The sequence below is a fragment of the Plectropomus leopardus genome, chromosome 14 (assembly GCF_026936395.1).
Source record: "Plectropomus leopardus strain MGB_pleo_1.0 chromosome 14, ASM2693639v1, whole genome shotgun sequence".
In the NCBI taxonomy this organism is placed as follows: Eukaryota; Metazoa; Chordata; class Actinopteri; order Perciformes; family Serranidae; genus Plectropomus; species Plectropomus leopardus.
In genome coordinates this window covers 18,059,306-18,076,332 of record NC_142189.1, presented here as the reverse complement: position 1 = coordinate 18,076,332, position 17,027 = coordinate 18,059,306, and the positions used below count along the sequence as shown (strand labels likewise).

The 17,027-nt window shown below is 38.4% G+C and overlaps 1 protein-coding gene across 1 annotated transcript in view; it reads left to right on the top strand.

Annotated features, from left to right (window-relative positions):
- Window positions 1–2,898: 2,898 nt before the first annotated feature.
- The window catches only part of prkcha (protein kinase C, eta, a), a 30,847-nt gene continuing 16,718 nt past the window's right edge, over window positions 2,899–17,027 (top strand). Inside the window, exons 1-5 of the mRNA XM_042501395.2 lie at window positions 2,899–3,611; window positions 10,849–10,912; window positions 14,269–14,422; window positions 14,515–14,549; window positions 14,641–14,723. Coding sequence (XP_042357329.1) covers window positions 3,261–3,611; window positions 10,849–10,912; window positions 14,269–14,422; window positions 14,515–14,549; window positions 14,641–14,723 — 687 coding nt within the window. The 5' untranslated portion in view covers window positions 2,899–3,260. The remainder of the gene's footprint in view (window positions 3,612–10,848; window positions 10,913–14,268; window positions 14,423–14,514; window positions 14,550–14,640; window positions 14,724–17,027) is intronic.

Below are 17,027 nucleotides of genomic sequence, written 5' to 3'. Positions count from 1 at the left end.
TGGAAACTCTACAGGTGGCTGAAATTAAGTCGTATACAGAGAATCAGTCTGAAATATGGGAGGCTTTTGGTAGCCGGCCTTGTGCTTGGGTGCAATAAAATTTTGGCATATTGACGAGACACATCAGAAATATTGTGTGTGTGTGTGTGTGTGTGTGTGTGTGTGTCTAAGGCATGCACGTGTCTGTGTGTACATGTACACATTTAGCCCACAAGTCTGTATTCTCAGTTGTCGAGAGTCGTGTGAAGCTGCAGACTTGTCCCATGGGTGCATAACTCTAGGTTGACCATGACAACCACTTACAGGGAGAAAGTTAGACTGGAATGAGGAGGAAGGGATGCAGAGCCATAGAGTTGACGGACAGAGGGAGACTGCAGGGTAGAACAAAGAACAAATCACACTGGACCGTAAAAATGCCAGCTCTGGCTCCAGGGTGAAACAAAGGAGAGAGGAAGTAAAATACATAGATTTTTAAAGTTGTTTTATCCTAGGAGAGAGGTGTGTATGGAGGAAGAGGATGGAGAAAATTATTTAGCAGTCTTATTGTGCCCTCTGCTGGACAATTTTAGATGTAATCTTCATGCTGGAATGGAGCTCCAGTGAGCAGAGGTACACCACAGACATCAGTCTATGCTCGGCACCCACAAGTTGTGGCCTCTGCCATATTGTCCAAGCACAAAAATACCTTTATCATTATTTTAAAGATCCAGCGTGTAGGATTTGCAGGAATGGAATAAACTGTGTTTTCTCTAGTTTATAATCACCTGAAAATAAGAATCATTGTGTTCTCGAAACCTCAGAATTAGCCATTTGTGTCAGAAAAAGTTTCTTTTTTTCTTTATTTTTTAAAAACTGCTTTATTCTGTGTTTTTAGTGGTTTAAATCATTGGGTCCGGGTTTTTTTTTTGTTTGTTTGAGGTTTTTTTTTTATTTAGAGGAAGTGATCTCTGTGGACAATTTGGCTGAAAGTAAAAACCTGCTGAACGTCTGGATCTGAAATTATCCGAGAAAAAAGATGCTAGGTTAGCAACCCAACCTCGACATGCCAAACAGCATCAGAAAAACACAGACTTTAAAGTGAAACTTCTTTATTTATATTATACTAAACAGCATCAGATTTGTGACAATAAAGTGATTTATTTAAAGTTTTGCTGGTTTAATTCAGTGGTTCAGTCTGTTTCTTTTGGAGAGGTCGAGGTCTCTGTGGATAATTCACCTCCAAGTTAAAACCTCCTGAACGTCTGGATAAAAAAAAAAGGAAAGGTGAGCGCATTTTAAATAATCAGAGAAAAAAGGCGAGCACACATTAGCCGGAGCTGGGCTAGCGGCCTAAATGAGAAGTGCCATAGTAGAAAAAAAATTGTAATGTGAAAAAAAATTGTAATGTGAAACCTGTTTTTACCAGTTTTAATCACCTGGATTGTTTGTTTGGACAGGAAAAGACCTGTGGGCATAATTTGGCTCCCGCTTAAAACACCCTGAATAATGAACACTGAAGGAATTCTAACTGGGAGAAGTTTCAGCTGGTTGCAATCTGCAATCCTGACCTCTAGATGCCAATAAATCCCCCTAAATCCTACACACTGCCCCTCTAAGGTGGGTCACAAATAATGCAGGCAGTGAGCGGGAACATGTTTACTGTTGTTGGTTGAGATGATCAGCAGTGCAAATTTCACGTGAAAAATGTTTCACTGTCTGACTCAGGTCAGACAGAAAACTCTCAAACCTTCCTGGTAGCTGTGAGTGTATTCACACTCCTGCACCGAGCCAAGCTGCTATCTGCCCACTTTATCATTACAACCTTCTCTGCTCAGTTAAGGTCATGTCTGAGATGTTGTTTACAAGACAGTCTGTATCCCAGGGATGTGTAAGATGTGGGACCCAGGTTCTTTATTTATAACAGCTGGAGCAGAGGGATGGGGAGCACTGACATTTGGCAGAGTGGGGTGAAAGGTCAAGTCTAACACCAATAAAGTGGAGACTTTGATCGTGGCATTTATGGATGGAGCAGGCACAGCACCCTCAGAGAGAGACACAGAGAGGCATGTAAAGTATTAAAGAGGAAGGAGTAGCACTGAGAAGAAAGGAAACAATAGGATTCATTCATTCTCTTTGTTGTCATTATGGAGTGTCTTTGTTGTTGTTTTTTTGTCTCTTTGTAGTTATGTATCTCTTCGTGGTCATTTTGAATTTCTTTGTAATAGATTTTCTTTTTGTAGTCATTTTGTGTCTTTTTGCGTTCATTTTGAGTCAATTTGTAGTTGCTTGCATCTCTTCATAGTCATTTTGTATCTCTTCGTGGTCATTTTGCATGTCTTCGTTGTAATTTTGATTCTGTTTGTAGTTGCTTTGCATCTCTTTGAATTCAGTTTGTGTCTCTTTGTGGTAGTATTGTATATCTTTGTTGTCATTTTATTTCTTGTTGGTTATTCTGAGTCTTTTCCTGGTTGTGATCTCTTTGAATGATATCTTGCAGGTGAAGGTCAGGGGTGCATCGGCCCTTTGGCCCATTCAGCAATCTCTCCATTCCCGCAGTTTCTCCAATTTTAACTATTTATTTGCTATTTTTTGAGTCGCTCAAATTGGCAAGAAAAATTGGACAAGAAACAAAAAATGTCTCTATTATATTTTATTTTCCTTTGTTTTTATAAACACAATTAACCTAAAAATAACACCACTTAGATACCATCCTACATTTCACAACTTTTTTTGAGCTTTCATGTAGTTCACCATAAGAGCCACTGTGGGGCGGTTTCCTCACTCAGCACAGCACAGGTGAGCCATCTCACCGCCAGCGAACAGCATCATGGTCAATGTAGTATCACACTCCTCTTTCCAAACAAGAACTACAAATTCAGTCATGTGACAAACCAAACCAACAGTGACAGGTTGTGTGTGAGGGTATGAGCGCTCCGTGACAAGTTATGCGGAACTTGTGCCTCCTCCTCAGCATGTCTGTGTTGTGGTTTCCTATTTACTGACACTTCATGAACCAGGTTCAGACCGACTCCGCGGAGCGTTCAGGGTCTGACAGCGACTGAGCGGCGGGAGGTGAGCAGGTACAGCCGGGATGACTGAGCGCAAGTGTTGACATCAAATTAGAGTGCAAAGATTAAAACTATGAATTTATTACAGCATTTTTGCTGGTCAGTGTTGATATGAAGTAGGCGTGAGTGTTTTTTAAACCTCCTTGTTTTATATTTTTCGCTTCTTGAGTGCTTTTTTTTACTTGTCGCGCGACGCTAAACTAGCTAATAAAAATGAAGTTTAACGGTTATCTGAAGCTCCGGATCGGCGAGGCGGTGGACCTGACGCCGACCACCTTCTCCCTCCGTCACGCTGTCATCTTCAACAAAGCCCCCCCAGCCTTAGACCCATACGTCGTGGTGAAGGTGGACGAGGTGAAAATTGGACAAACTCTCACCAAACAGAAAACCAACACGCCGACGTTCAACGAGGAGTTTTGCCTCAACGTGTCCGACGGGAAACAGATCGAGTTGGCCGTTTTCCACGACACACCGATCGGATACGATGACTTTGTGGCCAACTGCATCATCCAGTTTGAGGACCTCATCAAAACCTCCAACACAGGAGAGACTTTCGAGGGATGGGTGAGTAAAAGTAAACCTATCAAGAGCATCAATTGGAAAACTGTTAAGGAAATATGGCTGGATTTACTTATTAGGGTGCCTCGGGGGACACATTTAGGTCTACCTTTGGGTCCCCCTTGGCCCATACCCACAACACTTTTCATGCAGGGCCGGCCCCAGACTTTTGGGGCCCCCAAGGAAAGTTTGGTTTGCCCCCCGTCTCACTGTATCATGTTTACATTGTATACTGCAGGCTAAATATTAGTTTAAACATCCATAATGAACAAATGACCATGCAAAGACTAAAGACTTGTTCCCACTGCACAAACACAGCTAACACCTGCAAACATCTGGCTTTTTAATGTGGTGGAAATTTGTAAAATTGGCATTCACACCTGATACAAATAAGTCTGCACTAGTCATGAGTATTTATCATCTCCTGGCAGTGATGGAAACATAACACATGGATGAACAGGCTAATTTCACTTCCTTAACCGGAGTGTTGTGTTATGAGAAACTGAATGACTGAATAGTTCAGAGATATTAAAAAGAAGTGACAAAGTAATTTAACTGGCTTCCATGCTAAGTGACACATGAGAAAAAAAAGAAAACAATAGAAAAAATACTTGTCAACTCCAGAGTGGCAATGTGAAAGGTGACTATTGCCCACTTTTGGTGAGTTTTCCCGCATTTAAAAACCAGCATACATATGCTCATTTTAGTGGGAAAGCGGTAACAGCCCCCATAAATGGTTCATTTTGCCTGTCTTCGTTGAAAAAAAAGAAAATATAGTCTCATTGTGTTCATTAAAAAATTCCTCTCTAGACCAGGGGACCCTAAGCAACTGTTTATATTGCTCAATGGGTAGGGTTAGTAGCAGCCACAACATTTAGTTTTAATCTGTTAAATACATGCATTCTGACAGCTTTTGTTACTTTGCATATGCAGATGTAATGTGAAATATGCAGTTTTGCATGATTGGTACTTTTACTTCTGTATTTTATATTTATCTTGACGCTAATACTTGTGCACTTCAGTGCAGTGTTTAATGCAGGATTTTACTTGTAACAGTAAATGTACACTGTGTTCCTACTTCTTTAACCCGAGTATAAGATCTGAGTACTTACATTGTGAATTAAAACACGAGACAGTAAACTAGATCTGCAAGCAGGTATAAAAGCACCCTCATGGAGCTGAACCAAAGGCACACTATGAGGCCATCTCTGAATACAGCTTATTAACAATAATTGATGCACTTGGTATTGAACCCTACCAGTGGCCCAGATGCTAACCTATATGCTACAAAAATACCTGCCCTATAGTTTTCTGCATGTCAACTAACTTGTGCCAATTTGATACAAAGCAACTTTATTGAGGAATAAGTCCTATGTGAGCCCAGTATCAACACAAAACAGTAGGTGAAATGTCATGAAAAAGATTTTAGGAAACCTTGAAAAGCAGTCCACTATGCTGGTAACCCAGTCTTGATAATGGGAATCCAGAAATAGGTAGAAAAATTACGAATTTTAGAGGTTTAAAGAGCCAAGGGGGCTCTTAAGGTCTTTGCAGTTATGTTCTGGCTCACGGACCGATTGTCTCACAGTCCATCAATGAGTATTCTAATAATATTTCCTCATTTACTTTTGGAAGAATACTGTAAAACAGGTTTTTCTAAATGTAGTTCCTTTAGATAGATTACATGGAAATATTGTATTTTTTTCCCCATGAGAGCTTTGACACATGCTGAACAGTCTTTGAGAGCAGGTTAAGGAACCAAAACATGCAATTTAGCTCAGGGCCATCGATGTTCGCTACACGTGTCACTGTCAGTGTGAGTAACATCGCCTGTTTTTCTGCCTGAAAACATCAACACTCCTTTGTATGCACAGGTGTCCTGAAGGATCACATATTCACATCACCATTATATCTTCTGTTTGTTTAACATGTTACACATATAGTATATATTTTTATTGTTATTCTTACTTATGTATCTATCTGTTGTACATTATAGCATTAGACTTCTTTTTATATTTCTAACTTAACATGCTTGTTTTACACATTGTTTTGAAGGATAAGGCACATGGTTTATATTTTCTCACATTTTACACACTCAGCACATTATATTAACTAAATGACTTAATGGTACTTTAATCACCAGCGAATGTGGGCTGAAACCACATGTACCACTGCTGCGTCGAGGTGTTAATTCTGCCAAAGTCGACTTGTTACACCACAATGCAGGGAGCACAAACAGAATCACATTGCTTCTGCCTGCCCTACTCAGCATTTGAGCTGCATGTTCAGACAAATACATGGTGATAAACCCCCTCAATTTGCCTTCCTAATGCAAACTTGAAGGTTAAAATGGACCTCATCAAAGCTCAGATTAAATGCCTTATGATGAATATCATAATACATCTCACTCTCTTCTAGACACAAACAAAAAACTGCTCCTTCAAGCTGGAGTTCCCCTCTTGTTGCTCATTTTCATCCTTTTAGCACTATAAGCCACTGCAGGTGTTGGTTAATGTAACCTGAGCCTGTCCACGCCTGGAGCACGCTGAGGTGGTATCGACCATGTGCGCTCTCACAGAATTGTCAGCCAATACAGTTTGGGCATTTAAGCACATTTTTTTCTGCAAAAAATATAAAAAAATAGTTTAAACCTTAAATTAATCTGATCATTCGATGGATTTGTAATATGTTGCAAAATGCTTCATTTTACTAGTAAAAGAACTTTACAAAGAAATGTGTGTTACAAAAGTAAAGTAATTCAGCGGCCTTTGCCATAGAGGATGTTATAGTAACTAACATAAAGCATGTAAAAACAAAATATGAAAGCTTATATAGCATTATGCATTGAGACGAATGCTTCAATATAACTGCTTTATATGTAACTAAATTAGTAACATTGTAGAAAATGTTTACAAAATGTATATTCCCACTTCTGTACCTCACTGGCTGTCCAAACACTTGTGTATTTCTTCACTTTAGTGTGAGAAAGTCACAGTAGCATAGTGTTTGAGAGGAGAAGCATTTACATACTTTTTAAACATGTGTAATTACTGAATTTTTATCATAACTCCACAAGTATTTGACAAACAAACAAGTAGCACTTAAAAACATTCACAATAAGGCTTTGCAATTACGCTTTGCTTTGACACAGCAAAACAAACATTTCGAAATACAAAAGAAATTAGAAGAATATAAATGACATGCAAATGCACAAATGATGATATCAACAAATACTATTAAGCAGACTTCTGCAAATTTCCCCCTTTTCTAGCATTTGCAAACTTTTAAATGAGTGTAAATATGATTAAAAAAAAATGCATATTCTTATGTGCGAACAGTAGGCATTTATGCATGTTTGAGCAGTGCCAAATCAATTAAGAAAACAAAAACATCAGAGACAGCTTTGCACACTCCTTCACCAAGACCCTCAAGCGTCGAGGGGAAGTGGTGTGAAAGTGGAGCTCAGCTCACGGTTTATAAGAAGTAATTAGCTGGCTTTCTCACTTCAAGTTGTTATTTGTCAGATCTGAACTGTGAAGGGTGTTTGTTCTTTGTTGCACAGGAGAAGTGTTGGGCTGGTTTGTTTCACATGTGAGAGAGCAGAGACTGAGGCACAAGCCTCCACACGCCCACACTGCTGCTTATCACTGCGTTCCCACCATCGGATCAGCGCTGGAGGGCCCACTGTGAAAATACTCACTTTCTACCGGCTTTGTTCCATATTTTTGTTTTTACCCCCTCTTTTGCACACGGTTAAATGTGATGCACTTTAACTCTACTTACTCAACTCCTTTTAACTTATAATGTCACTCTGATGTCATCTGTCTGAGACATTCACCATATGACATTTAGACACATAAGGCCAGTTTCCTTTGCCTCCCACCTGCTGACTCCACATGGCATTGCATTGTGACATCTTTTGGGACATCTTTGACTCCTTTGAGCTCTTTAATTTCACAATATGGTGGCTTCTGAGGAGCATTGAGACTGAAAGTGAGTTAAATACAGCCCCTCAACATTTTCCAGTATAGTGAACTGCTTACTCGACTGAAACGGGCCCCAGCCCGTTTTTTAAAAAAATTAAACTTTTAAAAAAAAAAAGAGAGAAAAGAAACTTCCTCCTTTGTGACACAGCATTAACTGTTCTGCTTTTAAACTACAGCATCATGCTGCCTTCTACCATACATCTGTTTTATATCAGCTCAAGTCTGTCTTTAAACAATACTCAGATGCCTGTCAGTACATTAAAAGAGTTCTTAGTTGCTGTAATAGTTCCTTCTGTCCCTCTCTGAGGAATGTATGGGGTGGAGGACAAAATTCACAGTTCTTGTCCTATGTTGAAATACATTCCCAGTTCAGTTAAGTCATAGCCAAAAGCCAGTGTAAGGCTTTGACAGCAACCATGAACTCTTTCTATATACAACTAATTGTCAAAGTTTTGAAAGTCGTGCCCACTGTCCAACTTGCAAAAGAAGTAAATTCATTGCGATGTTTCAATAACAAGACCATCAGGCAAACAGTTTTGTGGCAAAAGAGAGGGGGGTGGCTGCGAGGTTGTAATCAGCCACATTTACCTCGTGCAGTGGGTGTTTATGATTATCACTGCATAGTGACAATCATAAACATATCCCAAAGTGTTCACATTAAATAGGTAGATTCTTAATAAATGCTTAAAGTCTAAAAGGTTAAAGTGGATTTTCAAAATAATACATTTCAAGATCTCACAGGTTACATTAAGTAGATGTCTTTCCTTTTTACATAGTAAATGGTTGTTTGAAATTGTATGAAATTTTTATAGTGTGCTTGAGTACTTGCAAAAAAAAAAAAAAAAATTATGTAAGAATTGAAATGTAAATTGTCTGACGATGGTAAACAGGTACAACCAGTCTTCAATCAGCCTTTTAAACCATAAATTGAAAGTAAACTTCAGTGAACTTTCTGCTGCTGATAACATTGTAGGTTAAACGCAGCACTGAAGGACCGTTTCCTGAGCTGCTCCCCCCAGAGTCAGTTCACCGTCTGCCCGGTTAGCAGCAGCTAACACAGCAGCAGCAGCCGCTGCCAACACCTGACACCGAGCCGCTTAACGGTCCCAACAAACTCTCACTGACACCAAAACAGCCTGGCTCTGTTGTTAAGCCCCTTAATAACCCAGTCCCCAGTCCCCCGCCTACGCACCTGTGTTGAGGTAGATGTGTGAATTATTCTTTTGTTCTGAAGATTTGAAAGTACAGTGCTTTCTCAAGACTCACAAGTGGGCCCCGCAAATCTTTAAAATCTAAAGACTATATGGATGAATGAGGGGTCGACTAATATTGGTTTCTCAGTGTCGATACTGATAATAAGTAGTTAATGAGACTGATAACCGATGTGTGGAACCAGTATGCATTTACAATAAGATGAAAATCTTTCTGTCGATTTTTAACTCAGCACAAAACTTTGTTAAGATGTCTTTAGCAAATGTTTAATTAAAAGTGAAAATTTCAACATCAAATCAGCCCAGCAACTTTTTTAATAAATAAAAATAGCTCCCTGAGGTTTTACAAAGTAAAAGTTCCCCCAATGCTAACAATTTCTTTGCATTTTTAATTAATTATTTTTTTATCATTAAAATAAAATGCAGACACAGACAGTTGGCAAAATGCCAAATATCGGCCCCAATAATTGGTCAGCACGATAATCTGTCATGCCCTAGGATGAATGGGCCAAAATTTCCATCCTAACACTGTGAGAGATCAGTTTCTTTTTACAGGAAGTGCTTTGAAGCTGGTATTGCAAAAAAAAAAGCCTTCCCCAAGTATTAAAAAAAATTCTGTGTGCTTAATACTTTTTTCTGTGTCATTCTGCTTAGCTGCACATGATTTGTAGGGATCAAAATGTCACAATTTCTTTATCAGTGTAGATTTGTCAAGTTGATACAGATACCTGGTTCAAATTTCTTGTGAATAGCTGTATTTAAAAAAATAGATTCATTATCTGTAAGAGTCACTGGGGGCCCGAGTGTATCACAGTTAATATTGGGCGAGAGAAGGGGCACACCCTGGTCAGCTGACACAGAGACAGACAACCATTCATGCTCACATGCACACCTACGTATTAGAAAAATACGCAATAGAAAAAAAAAAGGTGTTTTGAATACTTATTTCCCGCTCTGTATATTGTAAAGGATGTGCAAATAATTACATTCTGTTTCTATTTACATTTTACACAGTCTCTCATATTTTTTTGGAATTGGTAGTTATACATGTAAATATTGTTTTAAGACAGACTTGACAGAACTTATCCTTTAATCTGACTCCTTTTGTACAGCTGAGCTGTTTGACCGGAGGGGAGAGACATTTCAGAAATGCATTGCAGCTCTTTAGTTCTTTACTAGAGCTTGACCAGACAAAGCAAATGTGAAAATACCAAAGATAGCACACACGGAGGAAGTCCTCACAGTGGTCAAGTCAAACTTGCTGTCTAGACTGTAAATAGAGACAGAGGATATGAGCAGGAAACCGAAAACAAAACTGGAGATGGTTGAGGTGAAGTAAAATGAAATCTTCCATTAACTGAAAGCTTTACCCTACATGTGCCATCTGGATGGCCAGAAGTGACACGTAATGTGTCACTGTTTTTGCAGGCAGACAGTATTTTCCAGGCGGGGGTGTATGTGTAACATAAATAGATTCTTTTTTAAGCATATAGTGACCCAAGTTTCCACTCAGTGGTTGCAGCAGGATGTATCTTGTTCTGTCCTCCCGTTGCTGAAGACCCTTCTCTCTGTGTGAAGCTTTTTAATGCACCTGTTTGTCAGATGTCACTCTCAGCTGAGCATCGCATCAGATCACCACAACCTCTGCAACCAGCCCTACCTGCCTAACCTGCTCTTTTGTCTTTCTGCCACTGTCCAAATTCCTCCGACATAACGTACACACTGAAGAATGCAAAAATATGCAGTTACGTAGCTCCATATTTCCTGTTCCAGAGCTGAAGGACAGATGCTCAGATGTCAGATACTACCTCATGTCTCCTTTAACCCAGCTTTTGTAACTGAAGCCATATAAAATGTAATTAAAAAGTATAAAATCTGCCATATTTCTGATTTCCTTTTTGTTTTCATATAAGCTAGTGTGGGTTACCTATGTTTTTACAATGAATTAGTCTTGTACTATTGTGGTGGATGAGTATTTGTCCGCACTGTTTCTGTTTATTGTCTTTGAGTATGCTGCGATGTAATTGTGCGTTTGTGTGTCTGCAGATGGATTTGGAGCCAGAGGGTAAAGTTTACGTCCACATTACGCTCACTGGATCCTTCACTGATGGTAAGACTGCTTCTGTAGATTGAAATGCTGAGCAATGTTTTATCTTCATGCAGAAGAATCGCTCTCCTTTGTTTCTTTTTCACACAATCTTCAACAACAGCGCTAAGCATTCATGTCAACACAGTTAGTCACTGCCTTGTCTCCTCTTGTCTGTGAAACACTGCCTACTGTTTTGAATAATAACCATCTGTAAGCCATCAAATACCCAAACTGCAGCTGTGTAACAATAGAGGCGTTGAAAATAGGTGTGCATGCGTGTTTGTGTGTAACTCAAGTATGTGTCAGGTATGCTTGGTCTTGCTGTTTGCTTCTTCAGACGTCAGAGGACATCAACACTGAGTGTAGATACGTACATGATCTTCTCACCAAAAAGATGCAGTCATTTAAATAAGATGAGTGAGAAGTGACCTTGCAGGTCTTTTGAAGCAGAAGTTTGGTAAGTTAGTGACTGCATGGCCTCAGTTAAGTTCCTGTTTTTAATCTGCCACCATCATGCCTCTCTGCCTGCCAAACCTCATGAAACACTAATATTTCATTTCCTTATGAAAAACATGCAGTCAAGTCTCCAGAAGAAAAGGCTGGCATAGTACGATCTTTTGGTGACCCATTGCTGTTTTTTGCCAGCTTTTTAGGCACCAAAAGTGGGTGTTTTTTAGTGACCTATCACTGTTTTTTCACTGGCTTTTAGCGACGGGTCACTGTTTTGTTTTTTATTGGGCACCAAAGGTGGGTGTTTTTACAGTGAATTTTTAGGCATCAATTGTGTTGGGTTATTTTAGCGACCCGTCATGGTTTAGAGTGGCTTTTAGGACACCAAACTTGGGTGTTTTTTAGTGAGCCATCACTGTTTTTCCTGTGGGTTTAGTGCCATGAAAAGTGACATTGCTGAGTTTTTAACCACAAAAACAAACTGGTATTTTAAGCCAAAACATGATTTTCTCCAAACCATAACAAAGTGGTTTCTGTGACTTAACTGAACCATGTATTAACCCCGTTAGCGATAGCATCCTCTACATAATAATGTACAAATGTGAGCTAGCTGAAATTTGCAGAAATGTATAATGGCAAAAAAACAAACAAACAGGTGATTAGGTTGAAAAAAGACAAATGTATCAAATATGGAAGTTGCTTCAGTTTCTTTCCCGCTGTTGGAAACTAGGGGAAAACCTTCACTTTTACTTTTTTAAATATTGACTGTTTTATGATTGGAGTGTTTCATAAACAAATGTAGTTCTAGTGTTTCCCTTGGTTGTTTATTTAAATATCATTTTCTAAACTTTCAAAGGCTCTTGGCACACTACTCTGAAATGATTTTTTTAAACCCTTTTTGCCCTCAGCAGAGTCCACTAAAATGTTTGTTTTCCAGAGAAGTACCATACTGTCACAAAACAGCTAGTAAACAACACCGTCAACTCACCAAACTTTGGAGATAAGCTCAGCCTTTTTATATTTTTATATTTTTAGAGTGTACACACTGTATTAGTCTGAAATAAGTTCTGCAACATTATCATTATCTGTGTGCTGGTTAACCTCAAGGGAGACGTGAGGGCTGAAAACAGCCACGAACAATTACAGCCAGCTGCTAAATATAAAAGAAAATACAATCTCTAAATGATTGCCAGTGAATGCATCATTCTGGTCTTGGTCAGCCAACAATAGGGCTGTTACTGACATTACTAACATGATATAAATAAAAATATTTTCTGATACATATCATCATATGGCAAATATATGCAACATGAATGAAAAATGTTAAAGTAATGTTTAATGTAATGGACTGCTCCACTGATATGCCTTTGACTCAGAGAAAAATCTTTGCTCATAGGAAACAAAAATGTTAAATGATTCAGTTTGTTACTTTATTTTAAAATTTCCTGAGTTAAAGTCAGAAAATCTGACTTTGCAAAATGATATTACAGTTTTTTCACATCATCAAGACAGGTTTGGTCAATGAATATGTCATCGTTAGGCTGCCTTAGTCAATATTCTTTTTACACATTCTTTATTTATAAATATCTTTATCCAATAGGCTACCTTTTATATAGAAAAATCAAGTTGTGCATATGATAGAGACTTTTCAGTGTACAAAGGCGCTGTGTAAAGAGTGTAACCCCTCACACCTTTTACGTGTCTACCACAAATATATATGTTGTTTGCAGGGGGGGGGTCAGCAGGCAGGTTTCCGTAATGCTTGTGTGGTTTTCATCTCATAAATAACTCTACATTTTAGCTTTTGAGCGAGAACACATAGAGCCATGCCAGAGGTAAAAAGATGTGCACATGAATTTACACACTACAATGTCTAAAGGACTATTGTTCATTGTTTTTAAAATCCCTTTCTTTTATTCCATCTGTCTTCTGTTAAATCACTCTATAGTCTGTTTTTTTGGTATGTCAAGTGACATTTTGTCATTGTACAGTCGAGGTCAGACAATATAATGAATAAAAAGTTTAGCCTTAATTCTGATAATGATACTATATAATATTTGTTCAGGTTTGGAAATATCATATTGTAATATCATTCGGGGGAACATTGGACCATTACTGAAACACAAAGATTAGTTGATTTGTCAGTCAAATAAAAATTCACTGCTGTTTACATTATCTACATTACCAAAAATTTAATTTGTATTTGCAATATTAATAAATTAATTAATAAAAAAATCAATACTTGGCATCATGTGTCGCTACAATTTTTGTCGCACAAAATATTGTGATACTCTGCTGTCTAAAAAGCTTCTCCACCCCTAATTTACAATATTTGAACTTGCAATTTACAGCAAGCTGTGATCACATCACTCACATACTATCTATCAGCTTTAAAGTTACGATGGAAAAGTTTTTGCACACATGGAAAAAAAATTATTGTATTCATTTGGAGCTCTGCACCAATGTCTGTGGGAAATATGTTGCTCTATCGCAGCCAAATGCTTCACCGCATTCACCAGGTTGTCGCTAACTTTGTCTGTATGCTGTCCGAGCAGGTTGCGTATAACAGGTGTTTGGTGGGTTCTTATTAGTCGAAAACAGCTGCCTGCTGTGGCCAAAAACAAGCATTGAGAATGAACCAGAACCAAAACCAAAACCAAAACGAAGAAAGATGTTATAGAGCTCTGCAGAGATGGTTATTATTCTGAGTTTGACAATACGAGTGACCCTTTCTCTCACTATTTATCTTATACATTGTTGATGCAAAAATATTGATAATAGCTTTTGTAGAGAAACAGTGATCCATAAACCTTCGGTTATATTGTAATGGGTCTAGGAATTACTGTATGCATTTCTGACTTACTGATAGCAGCACTTGTTGCGCTCCTTTCGTTTTATCACAAACTGCTCTAATTTTTTTCTGCCAGATGATGCCATAGTGAAAGAGAAGAAATACAAGCAGTTTACAAGGAAGCGTCACGGGGCAGTGAAACGAAGGATCCACCAAGTCAACGGACACAAGTTCATGTCCACTTTCCTCCGTCAGCCCACCTTTTGTTTTCACTGCAAAGAGTTCATCTGGTGAGAAAGTTGAGCAAGGACAAATCACTGCTGCCCGCACGTGTCTGTGGACTGTTAGCTGGACCTCATTGTGTCTCCTTCTCTGTTTATAGGGGTGTTTTTGGAAAGCAGGGTTACCAGTGCCAAGGTGAGCAGACTTTATTTTCTCTTTCTGCCCAAGTTATTTAGACATAGAGACACAAGTTACAAGTTTGACATTAAGCGATTGTTTTCTGCAGTGTGTACCTGCGTGGTTCACAAACGATGCCACCAGCAGGTCGTTACTGTTTGTCCTCGCATGAAGAAGCCGGCAAAAGATCAGGTAAGTACAGTTTGACTATCAGACTGTAAGACACAACACTCTTCCTGTACACAGTGTCAGTATGCTGTTGCAACAGCAGGATTTCTGGTCACTGCAGATCATCAGAAGAATGACAAATAAGGGTGTCATGATTCTCCAAATCCATGATTCAACTGGAGTTTAGATTTTACGGTCAACATTTAAATTACATTTTTTTTATCGTCTATTAGGTCTTGATTCATAAAGATCAACAGATCATAGGTTTTATTCCTTATTCCTTAGTCATTTACACTTTTCTCTGTTGTCTGTAACCCTTTGAAACCTGGATTAACATCACTTTGCTTGTGCTATATTCAAGCACCTTTCACAAACTATTTGACCCTTTCAAAAACATGGGGAAAAAGTTTGAAAAAATTAGTAAAAGGTGACAAGAAAATAACCTAAAAAGTAATTTTAAAATAGGTGGGATTATTAACTAGGGAAAATTTGTAATTATTTTAATTGTATTTATTATAATTATATATTTAAAATACTGTTACAGGGAAAAAATGTTTACATTTTATCTTGAGTATTTTTTTTTGCTTTATTGCTGTTTACTTTTTTTCTTTTCTTTTAAACTTATTTTCAAGTAACTTTCTTTGAACTTTTTTCTAATTTCTTGCCAACTTTTGGGCCTTGTCTTGTTAAGTTGCTTGTTGCCTTTTCTCCATGATTTTGAAGGAAATCAAATGAATTGCCTCAGGTTTCAAAAGGTTAAAAAGATGGTATCAAGTGTGATATAACTGCCATATTTTTGGAATGTTCCAAGCTGAGGCCATATGGTTTATTAAAAAACTAATATCAAATAACTTATTTCAACAGTCAATTAAAGAAACTGTATAGAACGAAGAGTCTCCAGATTAGTCATCATCATATAGCGACCCACGGGCCACATATGGCCTGCCAAAGCTTCTCATACAGCCTCAGGATGTAAAGCAATTCAGAATATGCGAGAGGAGAAAAAATGGGTTCCATTAGGTATGATATATAAAAATTTTGCTCTGTATAGAGGCAACTCCTAAAACAATCAACATGAAAGTATTCTATGGGGAGTGATTTACCAGCCCAATTTATAAGCGCTCCACTTATGGGTACTAAAGACGTTACACATCTATCTGTTTGCTTATTTTTAGTGTCAGTGATGCGTCAAAAAGTGACAAAGCAGCTTCCCAAGAAAGTTATTATTAGCCAAACTTACAGAAACATTGTGTGCAATAGTGAACCTTTCACTTACTCTTCCCCTCTTTCTGTCACCCTCTCTCTCTCACACACACACACACACACACACACACACACACACACACACACACACACACAGAGAGAGACACACACACACACATGCGCCACTGTGCTCAGTCCCAGTCATCTCAGTGGAGAAGATGGATTCAAAGGTCTGGATCCATTCAGACAATTTCATGTAAGATTGGGGACAAATTTATAGCTCTCAATGAACATTTTGTATACTTTTTTTTCACATGCTCTCATGTTCTGACTGAAGATTACTCTACAACAATACCTTGAGTTTCCCCCTGATCCTCAGTGAGGATAGAAGAGTTGCCTGTGTAAATGTTACTTTTCCTGTCAAATCTTTTTGTTTATGATGTCCTGCCATTTTGTCATGTTACGTGAATTTGCCTATGGTAACCATGTGTTACAAAGCCTCCAAACTCTAGTTTTTCTGTCCGCAGCACTTTTATTGTTTATGTAACTCTCGTGGAAGGCAACATGTTGCCACACCGCTGACTCCAGGAAAGCAAGAGGATTTTCCAGTTCTGTTGTTTTGCCATCTTCTCCAGGGTCTGGAAAAGTGTAGCTGCAGGCTGAGAGATAAAATATCTACAGGAAGAATTGCTGGTCCTGCTTTTGATTTAAAGTTATTTTAAAATTTAAAAATCGTGACACCCCTAATAATACAGTAATTACTGTATCTGAAGGTTTTGGGCACTTAAGATGTTGCTATTATTTTTTTACGCCTGAAGGAGTTTTTGTGTAATACAGGATGTGCAGATGTGTTACAGCCCCCTCCCACACACACACACACACAAACACACACACACACTGCTGACTGACACCTGCAGTGTTTAGCAGACTGCACATGTTCCTGTTTCTGTGTTGAGCTGGTCACTGAGCTTGAATACTGTACTTTTCCACATGTGCTTGTTGTAGTATTTCTATATGTTTTATAAATACATGTGTTATTATTTGAACATGTAATTTTTGCTCTCTCTTACTTTATTTCACTGACTATTACAGGTTTCTCTTCCTATTGGAGGTTCAGAGAGTAGC